Below are 16,226 nucleotides of genomic sequence, written 5' to 3' on the forward strand. Positions count from 1 at the left end.
ACTCACATTGTTTTGGAACAAACTGAGTTGTTTTGACTCCATGACTTTGCTCTTGCCCCCAGCCTTTGGTCTTTAATGTGTCCATCTGACTTCTTTGAGAACTTAGAAACACAAAAAGTGAAGAAGATCAGATACAAAAGGAAAATCTATTATAAGTATTCATTATCTCTTTCTGGTAAGCTTCTCCAAACAGGAGTTATTGATAACCCAGAAACGTCAAATTACAAGAGAAAGGGTGCAACATAGCATCATCTGGGACTAGGATAAAAGGAGTCTAATCCTGATTCTAATATTCCAGCCAAGTTACCTAACCTCCAGTTTCTCCATTATAAAAGTGGATGTTCTCAATCCCCAGCACCACCTTGACTGAAAAAATCTCAGCATGATAACACCCAAGTTAAAAGATGAAAAATTTTAAACGATATACTGAAATGGATCCCAAAACAACACATTAAAAGAACATAAGAAGAAAAAGAACAACCAAAAAAACATAATAAGCAAAATAGTTTGAGGATTTTGCTGACATGACAAAACCAATAGTTCATGAAGTATACTGCTGCTTCCAACAGTGGCTAGTCAAAATGGAAAAAAATATGAACATTCTGATTGACTAAACTGAATTTCTTTTTAAATAAATTTCTTTATCTATCTTTTGGCTGTGTTTGGTTTTCGTTGCTGGGCGTGGGCTTTCTCTAGTTGCAGTGAGCAGGGGCTACTCTTCAATGCGGTGCGCGGGCTTCTCATTGCGGTGGCTTCTCTTGTTGCGGAGCACAGGCTCTAGGCACGCGGGCTTCAGTAGTTGTGGCACAAGGGCTCAGTAGTTGTGGCTCACGGACTCTAGAGCACAGGCTCAGTAGTTGTGGCGCACGGGCTTAGTTGCTCCATGGCATGTGGGATCTTTCCGGACCAGGGCTTGAACCCATGTTCCCTGCATTGGCAGGCAGATTCTTAACCACTACGCCACCAGGGAAGTCCCTGAATTTCTTTTTAAAGTTCACAACCAAAGTGAAAATTCCCAAAGTTAAAATTCTTGTTATTTCTGCATTCAACAAGCTAGACAGTCTCGTGACTTCTTCACCTTCAACTTACTGTTACATAATTTCTGGGACTCCCCTCTGTGTATTCTCACACCGCTTGTTAGAATTATCAAGTAGACCTCAAACCTGAGCTCACATATTTTTTGTCCCCTTGTTTACAGGGAAATAAAAGCCCAGACATCAATTCCTTCTGCCATTCTCATCTGTTTGGTCAACTCAGCACAGTTAATTAACAAGCAGTCTTGTAAGGAAAACTTCTTATGACCTGGGATGAGTTTAACCTTGTCTCTAGAGTGGAAGATTTCCGACTGTGCTAAGATGCATCCACTAGGATGCCTCAGAGACTATGTGTACGTGGCAGGGGTGGGGGTGGGGGCTGGGTGGGAGGAGATGAAGGGAGGGAAGAGCGGGGGAGATGAGGGGGAAAAAGAGAGGAAGACAGAGGTCATGAGAAACTTGTGTTGGGGAGGTTGAAAAAACTCTCTGCTCCCTGGGAACCTGACTTCAACCAGTGAATCCACTTTTCTGTGTCAGAGTTTTATGTAAGAGTTCACTTGAACAAAAGCTAACAGAAAATTCTATTTTGTAAAACCACTGTTCTATATAATCCATCAGTACAGACAAATTACAGGGCTCACTCTCTCAGTATTAATCTCTTTTTTCAACAAAGCCCTTCCCACCCATCCCTTCTCCAAAAATAAGGAAAAAGATGTCTGGCAAAGCATTGATCTTGGTAACGCATCTTTACCTATGATGAGTTGAAGTAACAGGAGGAACAGTGTTTCCATGACCACCTTCTTTAAGTCGCTCCAATAACCTTCGGTATTTCTCTCTCTCCTCTTTTTGAACACCCTAAATAAAAGAAAGCATTTAGATAACTACCAGCACATCAAACCTATAATTAAATCATAAACAAAGACTAAGAGGTCAAATGCAGCTCATAGATGTGTTTCATTCGCCAGCACAGTGTTTTTGTATTTTAGTGTTCTTTTAATTCCTTTAATTACCAACTTTATAAATTAAAAAGAAAAATCCAGTAACATCTGGTCTCTTTTGAAACACTGTATCAACAATCTGGAGCTATGTAAGACTATTTATTCCCTTTGGTCACCTATTCACTCCAGCCCATTTCACTCATTTACATTATCTGCTAGACCTTGATAGCATCTGAGTTTTTGACAGTGAAACTGGGTAAACCACAAAAAACTCAGCAGAAATAATCCACTTGCATATTCAGAACATTCAGCTTCCGAAACAGAACTGGTCTTACCAAAGTCACTAACGACCCTCTATGGCCAGATCCAATGGACACATTTTCAGCTCTTCTGTCAATTGACCTCTCTCTCCAGCATCTCACCCTGCTAACCTCGCCTTGCCTTCCTGGACAATACACTTTCCTGATTTCTTTTTTTTTTTAAATATTTATTTATTTTCTTTATTTTTTTAGCTGTGTCGGGTCTTAGTTGTGGCACGCGAGATCTTTGATGAGGCACATGGGATCTTTTGTTGCGGCACGCAAGCTTCTCTCTAGCTCTGGCGTGTGGGCTCCAGGGCGCGTGGACTCTGTAGTTTGTAGCACACAGGTGCTCCCATTGAGGCGCAAAAGCTCAGTAGTTGTGGTGCATGGGTTTAGTTGCCCCGCAGGATGTGGGTTCTTAGTTCCCCAACCAGGGATCGAACCTGCATCCCCTGCATTGGAAGGCGGATTCTTTACTACTGGACCACCAGGGAAGCCCCTCTCCTAACTTCTTCTTATCTTCTCAGTCTCCACTGAAGATTATTTCTTCTGCCTCCCTGTAAATGTCGATGGTTCTGCCCATTATCTTTTCTCACAGTACATACTCTCCCTGAATAATCTCTTCAGCTCCCTTGATTTATCTAACACCAATATGCAGAAGATTCAGCAATGTGTCCCTAAGCTTGCCTTCTTCTCAAAACTCCCATATATCCAAAAGTCTACGGGACAGGTCTTCTTGCGTGTTTCACAGGCACTTTAAACAATGTCCATAACTGAAGTCATCACCTTCCCCTAAACACATAGGGTATCCTGGTCAGTGACACATATTTATCCAAGATTGAAATCTGGGACTCAGGCTCTTCCATCTAACCTTATATCACACTTAACCAGTAAGTATATCCTTGCTAATACTACCTTCTAATGTTTCTAGAATATGGCCTGTGTATACCCCATACATATCTGCTCAGTCCCGTCCCTTATTTCTTATCTAGGAGGTACTGAAGCCTACTTTAATACCTCTCCTTAAAATCCCCTCCAGGGCTGCAGTCCATTCCTTTCTCTGCCTACTTGCTTGCTGATTACAACAATTAATGTATAAGCTCCTAGAGAACAGGGACCATATTTTATTCAATTCTGAATTGCTGAAAACTGGCAGAGCACCCGGGACCCAAATAAACATTTCTTTGATGAACTAAGCCAAGTGGCTCAGAAAACCATCTAGCAAATTGCAATAGGTGATGGTCCGGGGGAAATGCCAGAGACAGGAATAGTTCTAAATTCTCCTGGAATAAGTGAAGACTTCAAGAGGGAAGGGAAGATTGTTGATGAAGACATCATGCTAGGTGCCCTAAAAATGGAAGGAAAAAGCAGACATGTACACCATTTACTTCCCTTACTTAGTCACAGTTATTACAGCTTATACAAGAAACAAGTTAGAATAATTCAGGCACCCAAAGAGAAAGAATCTATAATTGTACCTTTTCCTAATATGATTCCTTTTTCTTTCCTTTACCTGAAAATTGACTACATATATACAGAAGAATACATATAAGCATTGGAGTCAAATAGGGGCCAGATATAGAAGGGAGACTGGGAAATTTACAGTCCCTGTACACCCATTTATACCTTTTGTATTTTGTACCACAGAACATATACTATTTATCCCCACCCCACCCGAATTCCTAAAATTGCTTTTAAAAGAGATCAGGCTAAAAGGGCTTACCTCCTCCACAGTACAACGGGGACGCCTCAGACCCTTGCCACCCTCTTCAGAAATCATCTCTGTTACAACCTGTTCCTGAGGCTTCCACGTTAAGGAACTCTCCAGATTGCCTTTGCTATGGCGACGGCCACCTGGTCTTCTATTATAGGCTTCTGAGCTCAAAGTAAAACTGAGAGGAAAAAAAAAAGAAAAAGTTATTCCCAAACGGCTTAAATTGCTGGAATTTAAGCTCCAGACAATCCTGTGATTAAGCTGTCTCAGGTTAAGCTTGCTCCTGGCAAATCAGACAACCACCATTCACAAAAATTAGATCTCTAGAGCAGAGGGCACCCCAGAATTCTGCTATGGAATGTCTATTCCCAGTCACCAGGGCTTCCACATGAAAGCCTTTGCCTTTTTCCTCATGCCCAATTTTCCAACTCCAACCCTGGCTTAGCTCGCTATTACACAACATACCCTCCTCTGGTACTACACTTTTCCTTTAGTCATTTGGCACCATTGAAGTTAACTATTGGTGTGATTGATTAATTATTGGTGCCACTGTGGGACTGCATCCCACACTAAACTTTAAAGTCCATGAAAACAGAGATTTCATCCTTCCACCACCGTATCCTGGTACATGATCTAAGCCAAAAGGCACTCAATCAGTATCTGCTGAATACTAAATTAATGAATACTAAATTAATAAATGCTAAAGAATGCAAAGCCATGAAGCCCTCACCTAGTCACTGTTGCTGGTTGATAGAGCCTGCCTCTCTTGGCATTACCGATAATGGAACAAACTGACATCATACCTCTCTTGATGTGAGGTTTAAGAAAGGACACATCACATATGCAGTATTTTTACCAAAAAATTTGCATAATCTAAAATAAATCATGAGTAAACATCAGACAAAATTAAGGGATTCTACAAAAGCAATGCTTTGTACTCTTTAAAAATATTCATGCTATTACAGACAAAGAGAGGCTGAGGCGTTGTTCCAGATTAAAGGAGATCAAAGAGACATGAAAATTAAATATAATACATGATCCTGCCCTGAATTGTGGGCCAGAAAAAAAGAATCTCTATAATAGAGAAATTTAAATAAGATTATATAATAGTACTATATCAATGTTAAATTTTCTGATTTTGGTAATCTGTGGTTATGTAAGTGAATGTCCTCATTCTGAGAAATAAACACACTCAAGTACTTATGATTAAAGGGGCCTGAGTCTAAGACTTACTCTCAAATGATTCAGAAAAAAATATTATGTACATATAACAGAGAATGATAAAGCAAACTGGAAAAATGATAACAACTGGTGAATCTAGGTCAAATGTATTCACCTACAGAGTTTCAAAATACTGTACATGAAGCAAAAACTGACATAACTGGATGAGAGAAATAGTCAAGTCCACAATTACAGTAGGAAACATCAACACTCTATACTCATCAACCAATAAAAAAGTAGACAGAAAATCAATAAGATCTGTAAAACATTATCAGCAAACTATTAATAAGATATTTACAGAACACTCCACCCAACAATAGCAGAATACACATTCTTTTCAACGAACATGGAATATCCAGACTGAATATATTCTAGGACATAAACAAATGTTAACAAATTTAAAAGGACTGAAATCGTACTAAGTATATTCTCTGACCATAATGAAATTAAACTAGAAATCAGTAACAGAAAGATATCTGGAAAGCCCCAAGTATCTGGAAATTAAACAATATAATTCTACCCTTCTAAATAATCACAGGTTAAAGAGGAGTATGAATGAAGAGTAAAATGAAGAGTATAAGCCTGATTGTAGAATTAACCTTAGTTTCAGCTTAACCAGTTTTCTCATAATTACATTCAGATTATTGATCTTTTCAGAAATACTACATTAGGTGATGATGTCCTGTTCAGTGCAATGTATCTGGAGGCCAGGATGTGAGTTTGCCCACTCTGGGTGATTTAAACTTTGATCCTTTGGTTAAGGTGGCGTCAGGCAGGTTTCTCCACTCTGAAGTTACTATTTTTCCCTTTATAATTAGTAAGTCATTTGTGGGGAAAAATTCTGAGTTTATGTAAATATTCCATACTTCATCAAACTTTTACTTACTAGTTTTAGCTCAACTGACAATTCCTGTATATATCAGTTATTACTGAGACAGTTAAAAGATGGTGATTTTTCTAATTCCATCATTCCTTCTACACTTACTAGCTGGCATTCTACTATAAAGACCTTTTCCTCCCACACTATGTATTTATTTATTAACATGTGTATTCTTGTCTTTATTCATCTGATACTTAAATTGTCCCCAACTGGCCAGTGAAAGCCCCTTCAAGTTTCCTCCTGTGTCATGTTGATAATGTCCCCAGGTTTTTAGGGCTCCTTTAATTGCTGGCACAGGACATTCCACAATCATTTTTTACTTTATCTCTCCTAATCCTACAATCAGCCATTTAGCCACCTCCAGGGAGCCTTACTTTTTATAGTTAGTGTCTCATTTTCAAACATGAGTGGACAGCCAAGGATTACCAGGTATTTGAATAAGAACTCGTAAGAAAGATAAAACCAAAATAAACCAAAGGGGGAGGAGTAACTCAAAGGAAGCAGACAAAGCAAGGAGGAGAAGAAATTTTAAAATAATTAACAGCTTTAGAGAGATAAGAAAAGATATTGTATCTCTATAATAAGAATTCGATGGTTGGAGAAAGAAAAAGCCATGGGGAATAGGAAGTGGGAGGATGCTTACAACTTAAAAACTATGAAGCCAAAAAAACCCACAAAAGTATACATATATGTTTATCTCAGTGGTAGAACATTTTTTTAAAAAAAGGGTAAGGACAAAAACAAAAGAGAATATATACAAAAATTAAATTAGATCAATCCATAGGGTCCAATATCCAAGCAACAGAAGTTCCAGAAAGTGGGAACACAGAGAGAAGAAAATTACTAATAAAATAATAACAGTTCATTGTATACATGATTTCTGCACTGTTCTGAATGCATATTATACTTCAAAAAAAAGTTTAGAAGTGAGTGACAATTCTTTTTTAAAAGGTTTTAAAGGGCATTCCCTGGCAGTCCAGTGCTTTCACTGTCGAGGGCCTGGGTTCAACCCCTGGTCAGGGAACTAAGATCCCGCAAGCTACATGGTGAGGCCAAAAAAATAAAAATTAAAAATAATTTTAAAAATTAAAGGTTTTCAAAATCAGATTATATAGGCATATGATATATAGGCATATGATAGAAAAAGTAACACACACTTGAGTACGTCTCTCACCACCTGTATGATATTTGGCAAGTTACTAACCTCAGAGTAGTTACTTAACAAGATTACATAATAGAATAAAAGTAAGAATGCCTAGCAAGAGTGAGGACCTAAAAATTACTAAGTTTCCATTTACAGAAAGGCAGAACTTAACACTTACCCAAAGGAAGGCAGGACTCTGCGTGGCTGATCTCGAGTTACTGTCACTCTGATCTTTGGATAGTCACTTATTCCATTAGGAGATTTATTACCTATTTTTGAAAACCATTTGTAATTGTAAAAGAAAAACAAAAAACACACACAAAAAAACCTGTGAACAGTCTGCATTAGAAAAGAAAATCTGGACTTCCCTGGTGGCACAGTGGTTAAGAATCCATCTGCCAATGGAGGGGACACAGGTTGGAGCCCTGGTCCGGGAAGATCCCACATGCTGTGGAGCAGCTAAGCCCGTGTGCCACAACTACAGAGCCTACGCTCTAGAGCCCGTGAGCCACAACTACTGAGGCCTCATGCCACAACTACTGAAGCCCACGCACCTAGAGCCCATGCTCTGCAACAAGAACAGCCACCGAAATGAGAAGCCCACACAGCACAACAAAGAATAGCCCCCACTCGCCGCAACTAGAGAAAGCCTGCTTGCAGCAACAAAGACCCAACGCAGCCACAAATAAATTAAATTAAAAAAAAAGAAAATCTGTGAGCAGTCTATACTGTAGAACTAAATATCTTATTTTTTCAAATTCTATTACTTTCTAGCACACATTTTGTAAAAGTTAAAGGAAAAGCTTAGTCTGTCTTTGCTCTCAGGTAAGTAGTAACAATTCACAGGAAAGCTTTACTAGTTTTGCTTGCTGGGGCCAACAAAAGGCATGAAGAACTCAATGATTATAAACTCTGTAATCTAATCAAATTGAGTAAATTTTTCAAACTGTTTCTTCTCCTCAAGAAAACAGAAGTATTTTTAAATGAAAATCTGCTTTGTTACTACATTTCCCTGGAAGCTTCTAATACCTACCTGTGAGATGGTTACTATACCTCAAAAAAGGGTAACAAAATTTTCATCAGCCACATTATCTGCTGGAGCTACTACAGGGGTTTGGAGTCCCTGAGGACTCCAAAATGAAAAGAGGTCTAAAGCTCAAAGTTTTTTCTTAAGTCAGTAGCAGCAAAACATGAACTGACCTGCATTCATTTGTTTGTAAAACCTGACTTGAATCAATGTTCAATCCTGTTGGGGTTTTTTAAATAATATTCAATAAACAACTAAAAAATGTGGAATTCCCAAACATATCTCCAAGCATTTCCGATTTGAGATTGTGGATTTCTTTATATAAGAAATCTGCCCTAGGAATACCCATGGTTCTCTGACTAGGCTACAAAAACCCACAGAAATATAGTGCTGGTACTTCAGGCACAAGATAAATCTACCATCCTCTCTATATGTCAATTTTCTGAACCCACAACTTCTCTAAAAGCTCTTTTTCCCCCTTCCTCTCAAACTTTACAAGCTTATCTGTGTGGCAGAGATCACAATCATTTTCAGGACTCTGGCTTCTTCCTATTTTTCCCCACCAGAGCATTTTATATAGTATATATAATAATTACAATTCAATTTCGGGGTCTAAGGATGATATAGAGGTTCCTAATCCACAAAACCATGAGAACTGGGAACCTAAGGTTGCTCCCCCATCAGATGATGTCCATCAAAGGCAGGATTTTATGAGTTTGTTATTTTATTATGTTGTTATTTTGCTATTTTGTTATTAAAGGTTTTATTATTTTGTTTTGTTATTTTGCTACTAAAGGTTTTATTATTTTGTTATTCCTGATAACTTAGCACAGTGTCTGACAGAGTAAGCTCTCAGGTAACACTTTTTTTTTTCTTTTTAATAAATAAACCCTGATCTAAGTCACATTAAAGACACTGATAAAGCAAACAGGAAACATAACAGTAAATTCAAAGACAATACTAAAGGAAAGCTATTTGCTTTTTAGAATGGTAGGGAGAATATATCTGTGTTCTCATCTGAAGCCAAATCAGTGTTTTCCTTTCACATTCCCAAAACTCAGAGAACACAGGCAGGAGGAGGTAGGGAAGCAGAAATGTTCTTGACCACCTCACCCAGTTTCAGCATGTTGTTCCAGGATCCGGAATCTGTCAGTTCAGAAGATGAAGAGTTCGAAAATACCTAAAAAATCAAAAAGAATCATCTCTGTATTCACTCTTAGAATTTAAATAAGTCTTAATATGAAAAAAAAATCACTCTATTGGTGATGATTTAGTTACCTCACAGAAGAAACTTCATCAATAAGACCAAAGGTTTAATTTGTGAAGACTCACAAAATGATGTAAAAAGTAACAATTCCAGATTCTTCACACATACTTAAACAAGAAAACCAGATGTAGAGCTGACTCTTGAACAACAAGGGTCTGACCTCTGTGGATCCAATTAAATGCGGATTTTTTTCAACAGTAAATACTAGTGTACTACATGATTACTGGTTGGGAATCCACGGATGCAGAACCTCAGATATGCAGAACCAAGGATCTGGAGGGCCAACTATGTGAGTTTTTGACTGTGTGGAGAGTTGGGGCCCATAACCCAAGCATTGTTCAGAGGTCAACTGTATTAGTAATTAGGCTCCTTATAAATATTTTTTAAATGTGCAATTTCTTAATCTTTCATTTTTTTGGTCTCTATATCAAGGCTAATTAAGACATGAACATTTCGGAAAGAAGTCATTCTACATATTAATTCCTAAAAAGAGAATATTTCTAAAATTTAACTTTAATGGTTAAGTACAAAGACCAGTAGCCCCAGTGAAGCCTTATCCCCACTGACCTCTCCTGAAGGGACAACATTCCGTGTTCCATTACAAGCAGAAGTCACCATGGGCTTTGTGGTCAGCTGGAATGGGAATCCAAATAAGCTGGCAGCATTGTAGAGACTGTTTTTCACTTGGTGAATAAAGCAACCTAGAAAGTGTAATATAGATTACATATACATATATAGAGTACTTAAACTTTTAGCAAAAAAAAAAATTATATCTTAGAAAAGGCCTCTCTCAATTTTTATTAGAAGTCCTATCTTCAACCATTGAGAGAAAAAGGTACCTGTAAAAATAATTTTTCTCATATCTGAATAACTGTAATTCCAGCATTAGCATTTTGGGGTTTTTTTTTTAGTAAAATATCTAGGAGGTTACAAAAGCATGAAACCATCATTTTAGCAAATCACATACTGATTCACAAAAAAAAGTCCTGAAATGACAGCTTTTAAGCAATGAGTTCCCCAAAATATATACTGTAAAATAAATCTTTTCTAGAGACATAAGGGCATAACTTAGACAACCTGGAACATATAGTTACTAGGTATGGCAGAATTCTAGGAAGCATTACCATTTACTCACTGGTTTGTCCTTACTTCTCAGGCAGGTTAACAATATAGCTGTCCTAAACAACTACTTACTACCTTGGTTATATCCAGGATGGAAGTTAGTGAAGTATAAGATATGTGGCTCCTAAACATCTAAGGAGGAAACAAAGCTATGCCTCTACTGGAGAAGATGTGTTGGAAGATCTCAGACTCACCCCTCCCTGCCACCAAAAATAAAGATTACAAAATAAGTAAGCAAATAAATAAGGGGGAGGGGTAGATTTCAATGCTTTCCCCACTTCCTCCTTTTATCACACTACGCACTTCTCACTTCCTACACTGCTGATTTGTTTTCTACAATTTCCTTTCTATTTCCTAATTAAGGTTTTCTAAAGCTCTAGTTTGAGATAAAAGGGTCATCATCTTAACCATATTCTGCTTTAGAGAAAAATACCCTGAAAGTGCAATGGTGGCTTTTAAACATCAAGCACTCCAGAACATATAAGATATAAAATACTTTCCAGGAAGATAGGGGAATAACTTAAACAACAAGAAAGATGTGCAAGATGCGTAAAGCAGAATCCAATTTGAAGTAATCTGTCACTATAGTTAGAAGTACCAAAATTTGCAAATGCCTTGTTTCTCATTTTAGGAACTGGAGAGAATTCCAGGTTATCCCTCTAATAATGTTGAGGGATATCACTTACATTCTACTGTGCTATAAATGGGAGAAAAGAAACTTTAGGGATTGGTGCTTATCATCCAGATTGGCATCCAGACTCCAAACGGCAGGAAGTACTCGTAATAACATAAATGCGTAATAACATAAGTGCGCACAAAAAGTATTGTGATATTTATTTTCCCATAAGTTTTGTCAAAATCTGAGTATGCCCCAAAATTATGTCAAAAGAGCTCATTGATTAAAAGAAAAAAGCAGGCAGGAAGGCCCACCTCATCTGTAAAATGAAGATAAGACCATCTTATTTTGCTGAGACTAAGTAGATCGCTTCAGATCCCTTTCATCTGTAAGATCATGAGTCTGCAATTCTAAGCTGCTTCTTCTTTTCACTCTTCCTTTTTTTGTCTCCAAAGCAGCCAACAGACTCATACTGTCCAATATAGGAGCCAGTATCCACAGGTAGTTACCTAAGTTTAAATTTAATTAAAATTAAATTCAGTTCCTCAGTTGCACAGCCCCACTTCAGGTGCTCAATAGCCATCATCTCAGAGAGTTCTATTGGCCAGCACTGCTAGAGATCTCTACACACTCTACCAGAAGTATTATCTCTGCTACCCACTGCTTCCCCCTTGGCTTAGGTTCCCTTCTATAGTTTCTAGTCAGAAAATCTTAATATACATTTCATGGAAATCATGGACGGAGAGAACCTTAACATACCAGAATTATTTCAGGAACCTTCTCTAATACCACCATCAAAAGTTTTTTGCTTTCTGTTTTTAACCACATACAGCTGTTTATTTATATTTTTCTATAAAATTGACTCACTTTTTTTTGCTAAACAAATGTATTTGTGAAAGGTAACTTTATATTACTACTGTTGATGTAAAGCAACCTTATTTGCCTTATGAAGAAATGAAAACAACAATATTAAGTTCTAGCTGGGCCTGTTAAAAAAGGGAAGATTAGCATGTATTAGACAAGTTTTAAATACATACTAGCATTAAATCAACATGTTTTCTGCTTAAAATAATCAGAAATTTAAAATAACTGAAAAGGATACAACATTTTTAGTTTATAACATAATTCAGATGATACTTAATGCTATGAATGTTGTATCTCCTAAAATCATTTATTTCTTGAATTGGTATCTATCCTGTGCTTTGGGAAATACTGTCCTAATGAATTCAGTATAAATTCCTGGCATTCAAAGTCCCTCTGTATTTTGAACTCTCTCTTTGGTCAACTTTTTCACTAAGTTCTATTTGCTATTTCCTGAATTACACAATTTCCCATACTGTTCCCTCTGCCTAGAATGCTTTTCCTTCCTATTGCTCTCTGTCAATACCCTATCTATCCTTCAAGACTCATTTCACATATTAGATCCTTCATCAAATATTTACTGAGACTCTTTTTTTTGTGTGTGTGGTACGCGGGCCTCTCACTGCTGCGGCCTCTCCCGTTGCGGAGCACAGGCTCCAGACGCGCAGGCTCAGCGGCCACGGCTCACGGGCCCAGCCACTCCGCGGCATGCAGGATCCTCCCGGACCGGGTCGCGAACCCGTGTCCCCTGCATCGGTAGGCAGACCCCCAACCACTGCACCACCAGGGAAGCCCTACTGAGACTCTTAACCAGAAGAAAAGTGGACAGAACTACCTTTCTTATATCACTTATCATATCCTCATAGACATTAGTATTATTTATGTCTTGTCTTAAAACCCCCCACTATATAATCATACACCCCCTACAACTTTAAGGTCCTTAAAAATAGAGACCCTGTCATACTGATTTTTGTATTTCCTGTGGAACAGAACACATTGCTCAACAGTAAGACAGGCTCAATAAGCACTCATTGGATTTAAATGAAGTCTTAACACAGACATGTCCACTCTACCTCATCCGGAGGTAGATTCAAATTCACATGCATTTTTGAGAAAGAGGAAAATATTACTATAGTATTCCACTGTGCCTTTTCCCTTTACTCTAATCTAGTTTTATTCTCTTCTACCAAGCAATGCCTAGCCCTTCAGATATAGGGAAGTAAACAATTTGAGGCAACAGATTACAGTGGTTCACTCAGCTATCTGAACTAGACGACTCAGTTTGAAGTAGTTTTTACAGTGTTTTCTCCCCCACATTTAAAAAGCACCTTTTCTTTATAGGAAGATTCGGAAATGTGAAATGCACTTTCAACATACAGGCTTATTTATCTGGAAAGATATTTACGTCTCTGCTAACACTGGTTACCTCTAGTGAAGATAACTGAGTAGAAGAGGGACAGGAAAGAGACTTACTTTTCACTGTATGTACTTTTTATCTTTTGAATTTTGTCCACACATAAACTTTTCTTATTTAAAAAACTAACTTTTAAAATTAATATTTAATACCTAATCTCGGTCTTTTGGCTGGTATTTCATCAGTGTCCACTGTAGAAAGCAGAGTGCTGAAAAAAGAGAAAAGAGATATATATGCATATATTCATATACACACATATGCACTCCTACAAGTAGGCTTACTATTCATGCAACACACCTCCTTCCATTCACTTTGTCATAAAATGAGATCCAACTAACGTTTATGCTATAATAGGCCTTTATCATTTGAGGATGTAACACTATGGTTTCAACTATATGAGATCCAAAACTCCCTATTATATAATAATCTGTAGTCTGGCTAAAGTAAAAACAGGAAACTGGTCAGAAATCACTCAACTAGTAAATGAATATAAGTAAAAGCTTAGGCCCATGCTATTCCTTTTCTCTCCAGAAATGATTTAAGAACAAATAATATCCTTTTGAAAGATGACACCCTCCCCAAAAAAAGTCACTTTCTACCTCAGATAGAAGTAGACAATACAAGAAGCCTCAAAAGATAGTTCTCAGCCAGAAAAAGGTGTTATATTTAACCTCATTTTTATCATGGAAACTATATTACAGTGATAACAAAGAATTTGGAAATTCAGGAAATTTTTGGACCTATACCTCAAGAATGTTAAAAGTTCATGGTATAATCATCTTTCTAAAGATGATTATGAATGATCATATTTACAAAAAACTGAACAGAATAAATCCCAGGAGAATACCATTCAGTTCATAACTTTAAACATCCCAACAAGACTTCCTATCTTCATCTGGACTGAAAAATGGCTTACATTTAAAAGAGTTGTTTTAGATAAAGGATGTGGTAAAGACCAGGAGTTTGACCTACAAGCCACTATTTCCCTGACCAGCAGAGATTCGCAGTAAAAATAAAGAACAGGGGAGAGGAAATTCACATTTCCTTATTCAATAAATATGTACCAAGTGCCTATCACACACCAGCCTCTGCACAAGGCCCTTGGGTCAGAATATACAAACACTACCCTTATATACCCTAAGCATCATTCTAGGTACTTTACAACTTGTTGTCAAATGATCCTTATATCAACCCTACAGAAAGGTAGAAAGAATACGTTAAAACCTTGCCCTCTCTGGAACACATGATGGAATTTAGCTCACAGCCAATTCATCAATGATCTGAATTCTCAGACTCATACATTAAGTAATCATCTTGTTTTCTCAAGCTCCAAGAAACCATCCTCCAATGATCTTGAGGCTTAATAAAAAAAATGAAATTAACCCTTGATCATTAAAAGTTGGGAGGTTATGTATAGAATTGGTATGGTACTTTATTCTCTAGGTTAATTCTTAGGGAAGGGGGTAGACACTATGAAATGGGACAAACCAACAGATAAATGCTGAGAACAACTTTTAGTTTCCCAAAAATTTTAACTGAATTTTAGAGTACAGACTAGTGATCTTTTTAAAGAAATGAAGTACCTACTTTTTTTTTCTCATACACTAATTCTAAAGCACAGAATCACTCTCCCTCCCCAGCAAAACACACACACACACACACATACACACACACACAGTTTGACAGTTGTTTCAAAACAAGACAGCTGCTGTCTCTTGGTGCTAAGAGAACAGTAAGTGTAATCGAAAGGGCTTTGGGCAAGCTTAACCGCACTTATTGAGCACAGATGACACTTGGGAGTGTGCCTTGTAAACAGGAGCCACACAAAGACAGTATTCCTTCAATTTTCAGTTTTCAACCTAAGAGCAGCAAAATATGATACAGCCCCATTTGTTGACAGCAACCAGCTTGGACTCTGACAAGAGAGATCCTAACCATCACCGACCACTAGCTCCTTCCATCATCAGGATTCGCATCTGCACAGCGCGGAGGAGCTACTACGTCACCAGGGCATCCGCGACACGCACCTCTACCGCCTCCGCCCAGCTACCTGTTTCTGCCGAGCGGGGCCCGCCAGCCAGGCCCGGATCAGCGCTATGCCGGCCGAGCCCGGGGTGGGGGAGGGGAACAGCCAGGCCGGCGCTCGGGCCCCTCTCCTCTCACCTGTTCGAGCGCCGCCTCTTCAGGAGGGCCCGGGCAGGAGGCACCGGCCGATCACAGAAACGGAAAATGGTGCCGAGAATCCTAACCAGCCATTTGTACATACCAGGCCCAAGCAGCAGCGGCGGCCGACACACCCCGAGACGCAAACCCCAGAGCTGTCGCCGCCGCTGCCGCCTTCGCTGCCTCGGCCACCAACGCCAAAGCTCAGTCGCCGACTTGTGACGCAGTCCTAGGGCCCACAGATACAACGTCACCTGAGCTACAGGACGCCTCCGCTTGCCACCGCTTCTCACGTCACCTCCTCCCGCCCGACCGGAAAACATCTTCGCCCTCAACCTGCGCAGGCGCAACCTAGGTCCCCACCTCCCGAGCCTAGCAACCAGAATGCCTGCGGGATGGTCCCGGCCCAATCGCTAACGAGATCGCAAGGGCTGTGGGCGGGGTTTTCTCTTCGGCGGAGCCAGTCCTGAGACTGCCCGCGGGACAAGGCTCTCGGGCCGCACGTGAGGGTTTTCCACCCGGG

At 38.9% G+C, this 16,226-nt stretch overlaps 1 protein-coding gene across 2 annotated transcripts in view; it reads right to left on the reverse strand.

Moving 5' to 3' along the window:
• Positions 1-15,894, reverse strand: part of SENP2 (SUMO specific peptidase 2) — a 40,692-nt gene extending 24,798 nt beyond the window's left edge. The window contains exons 1-8 of one of the 2 annotated variants that reach the window (XM_082840466.1): positions 15,704-15,894; positions 13,693-13,748; positions 10,095-10,228; positions 9,374-9,440; positions 7,412-7,502; positions 3,998-4,166; positions 1,786-1,889; positions 7-101 (exon numbers count right to left, since the gene is read on the reverse strand). In XM_082840466.1, coding sequence (XP_082696592.1) covers positions 7-101; positions 1,786-1,889; positions 3,998-4,166; positions 7,412-7,502; positions 9,374-9,440; positions 10,095-10,228; positions 13,693-13,748; positions 15,704-15,804 — 817 coding nt within the window. In that variant the 5' untranslated portion in view covers positions 15,805-15,894. Of the gene's footprint in view, positions 1-6; positions 102-1,785; positions 1,890-3,997; positions 4,167-7,411; positions 7,503-9,373; positions 9,441-10,094; positions 10,229-11,579; positions 11,791-13,692; positions 13,749-15,703 lie in introns of those variants that run through there. The other variant, XM_082840467.1, reaches the window with a different exon arrangement.
• Positions 15,895-16,226: the final 332 nt, after the last annotated feature.

The sequence above is a fragment of the Leucopleurus acutus genome (genome assembly GCF_964270905.1).
Source record: "Leucopleurus acutus genome assembly, chromosome: 5".
In the NCBI taxonomy this organism is placed as follows: Eukaryota; Metazoa; Chordata; class Mammalia; order Artiodactyla; family Delphinidae; genus Leucopleurus; species Leucopleurus acutus.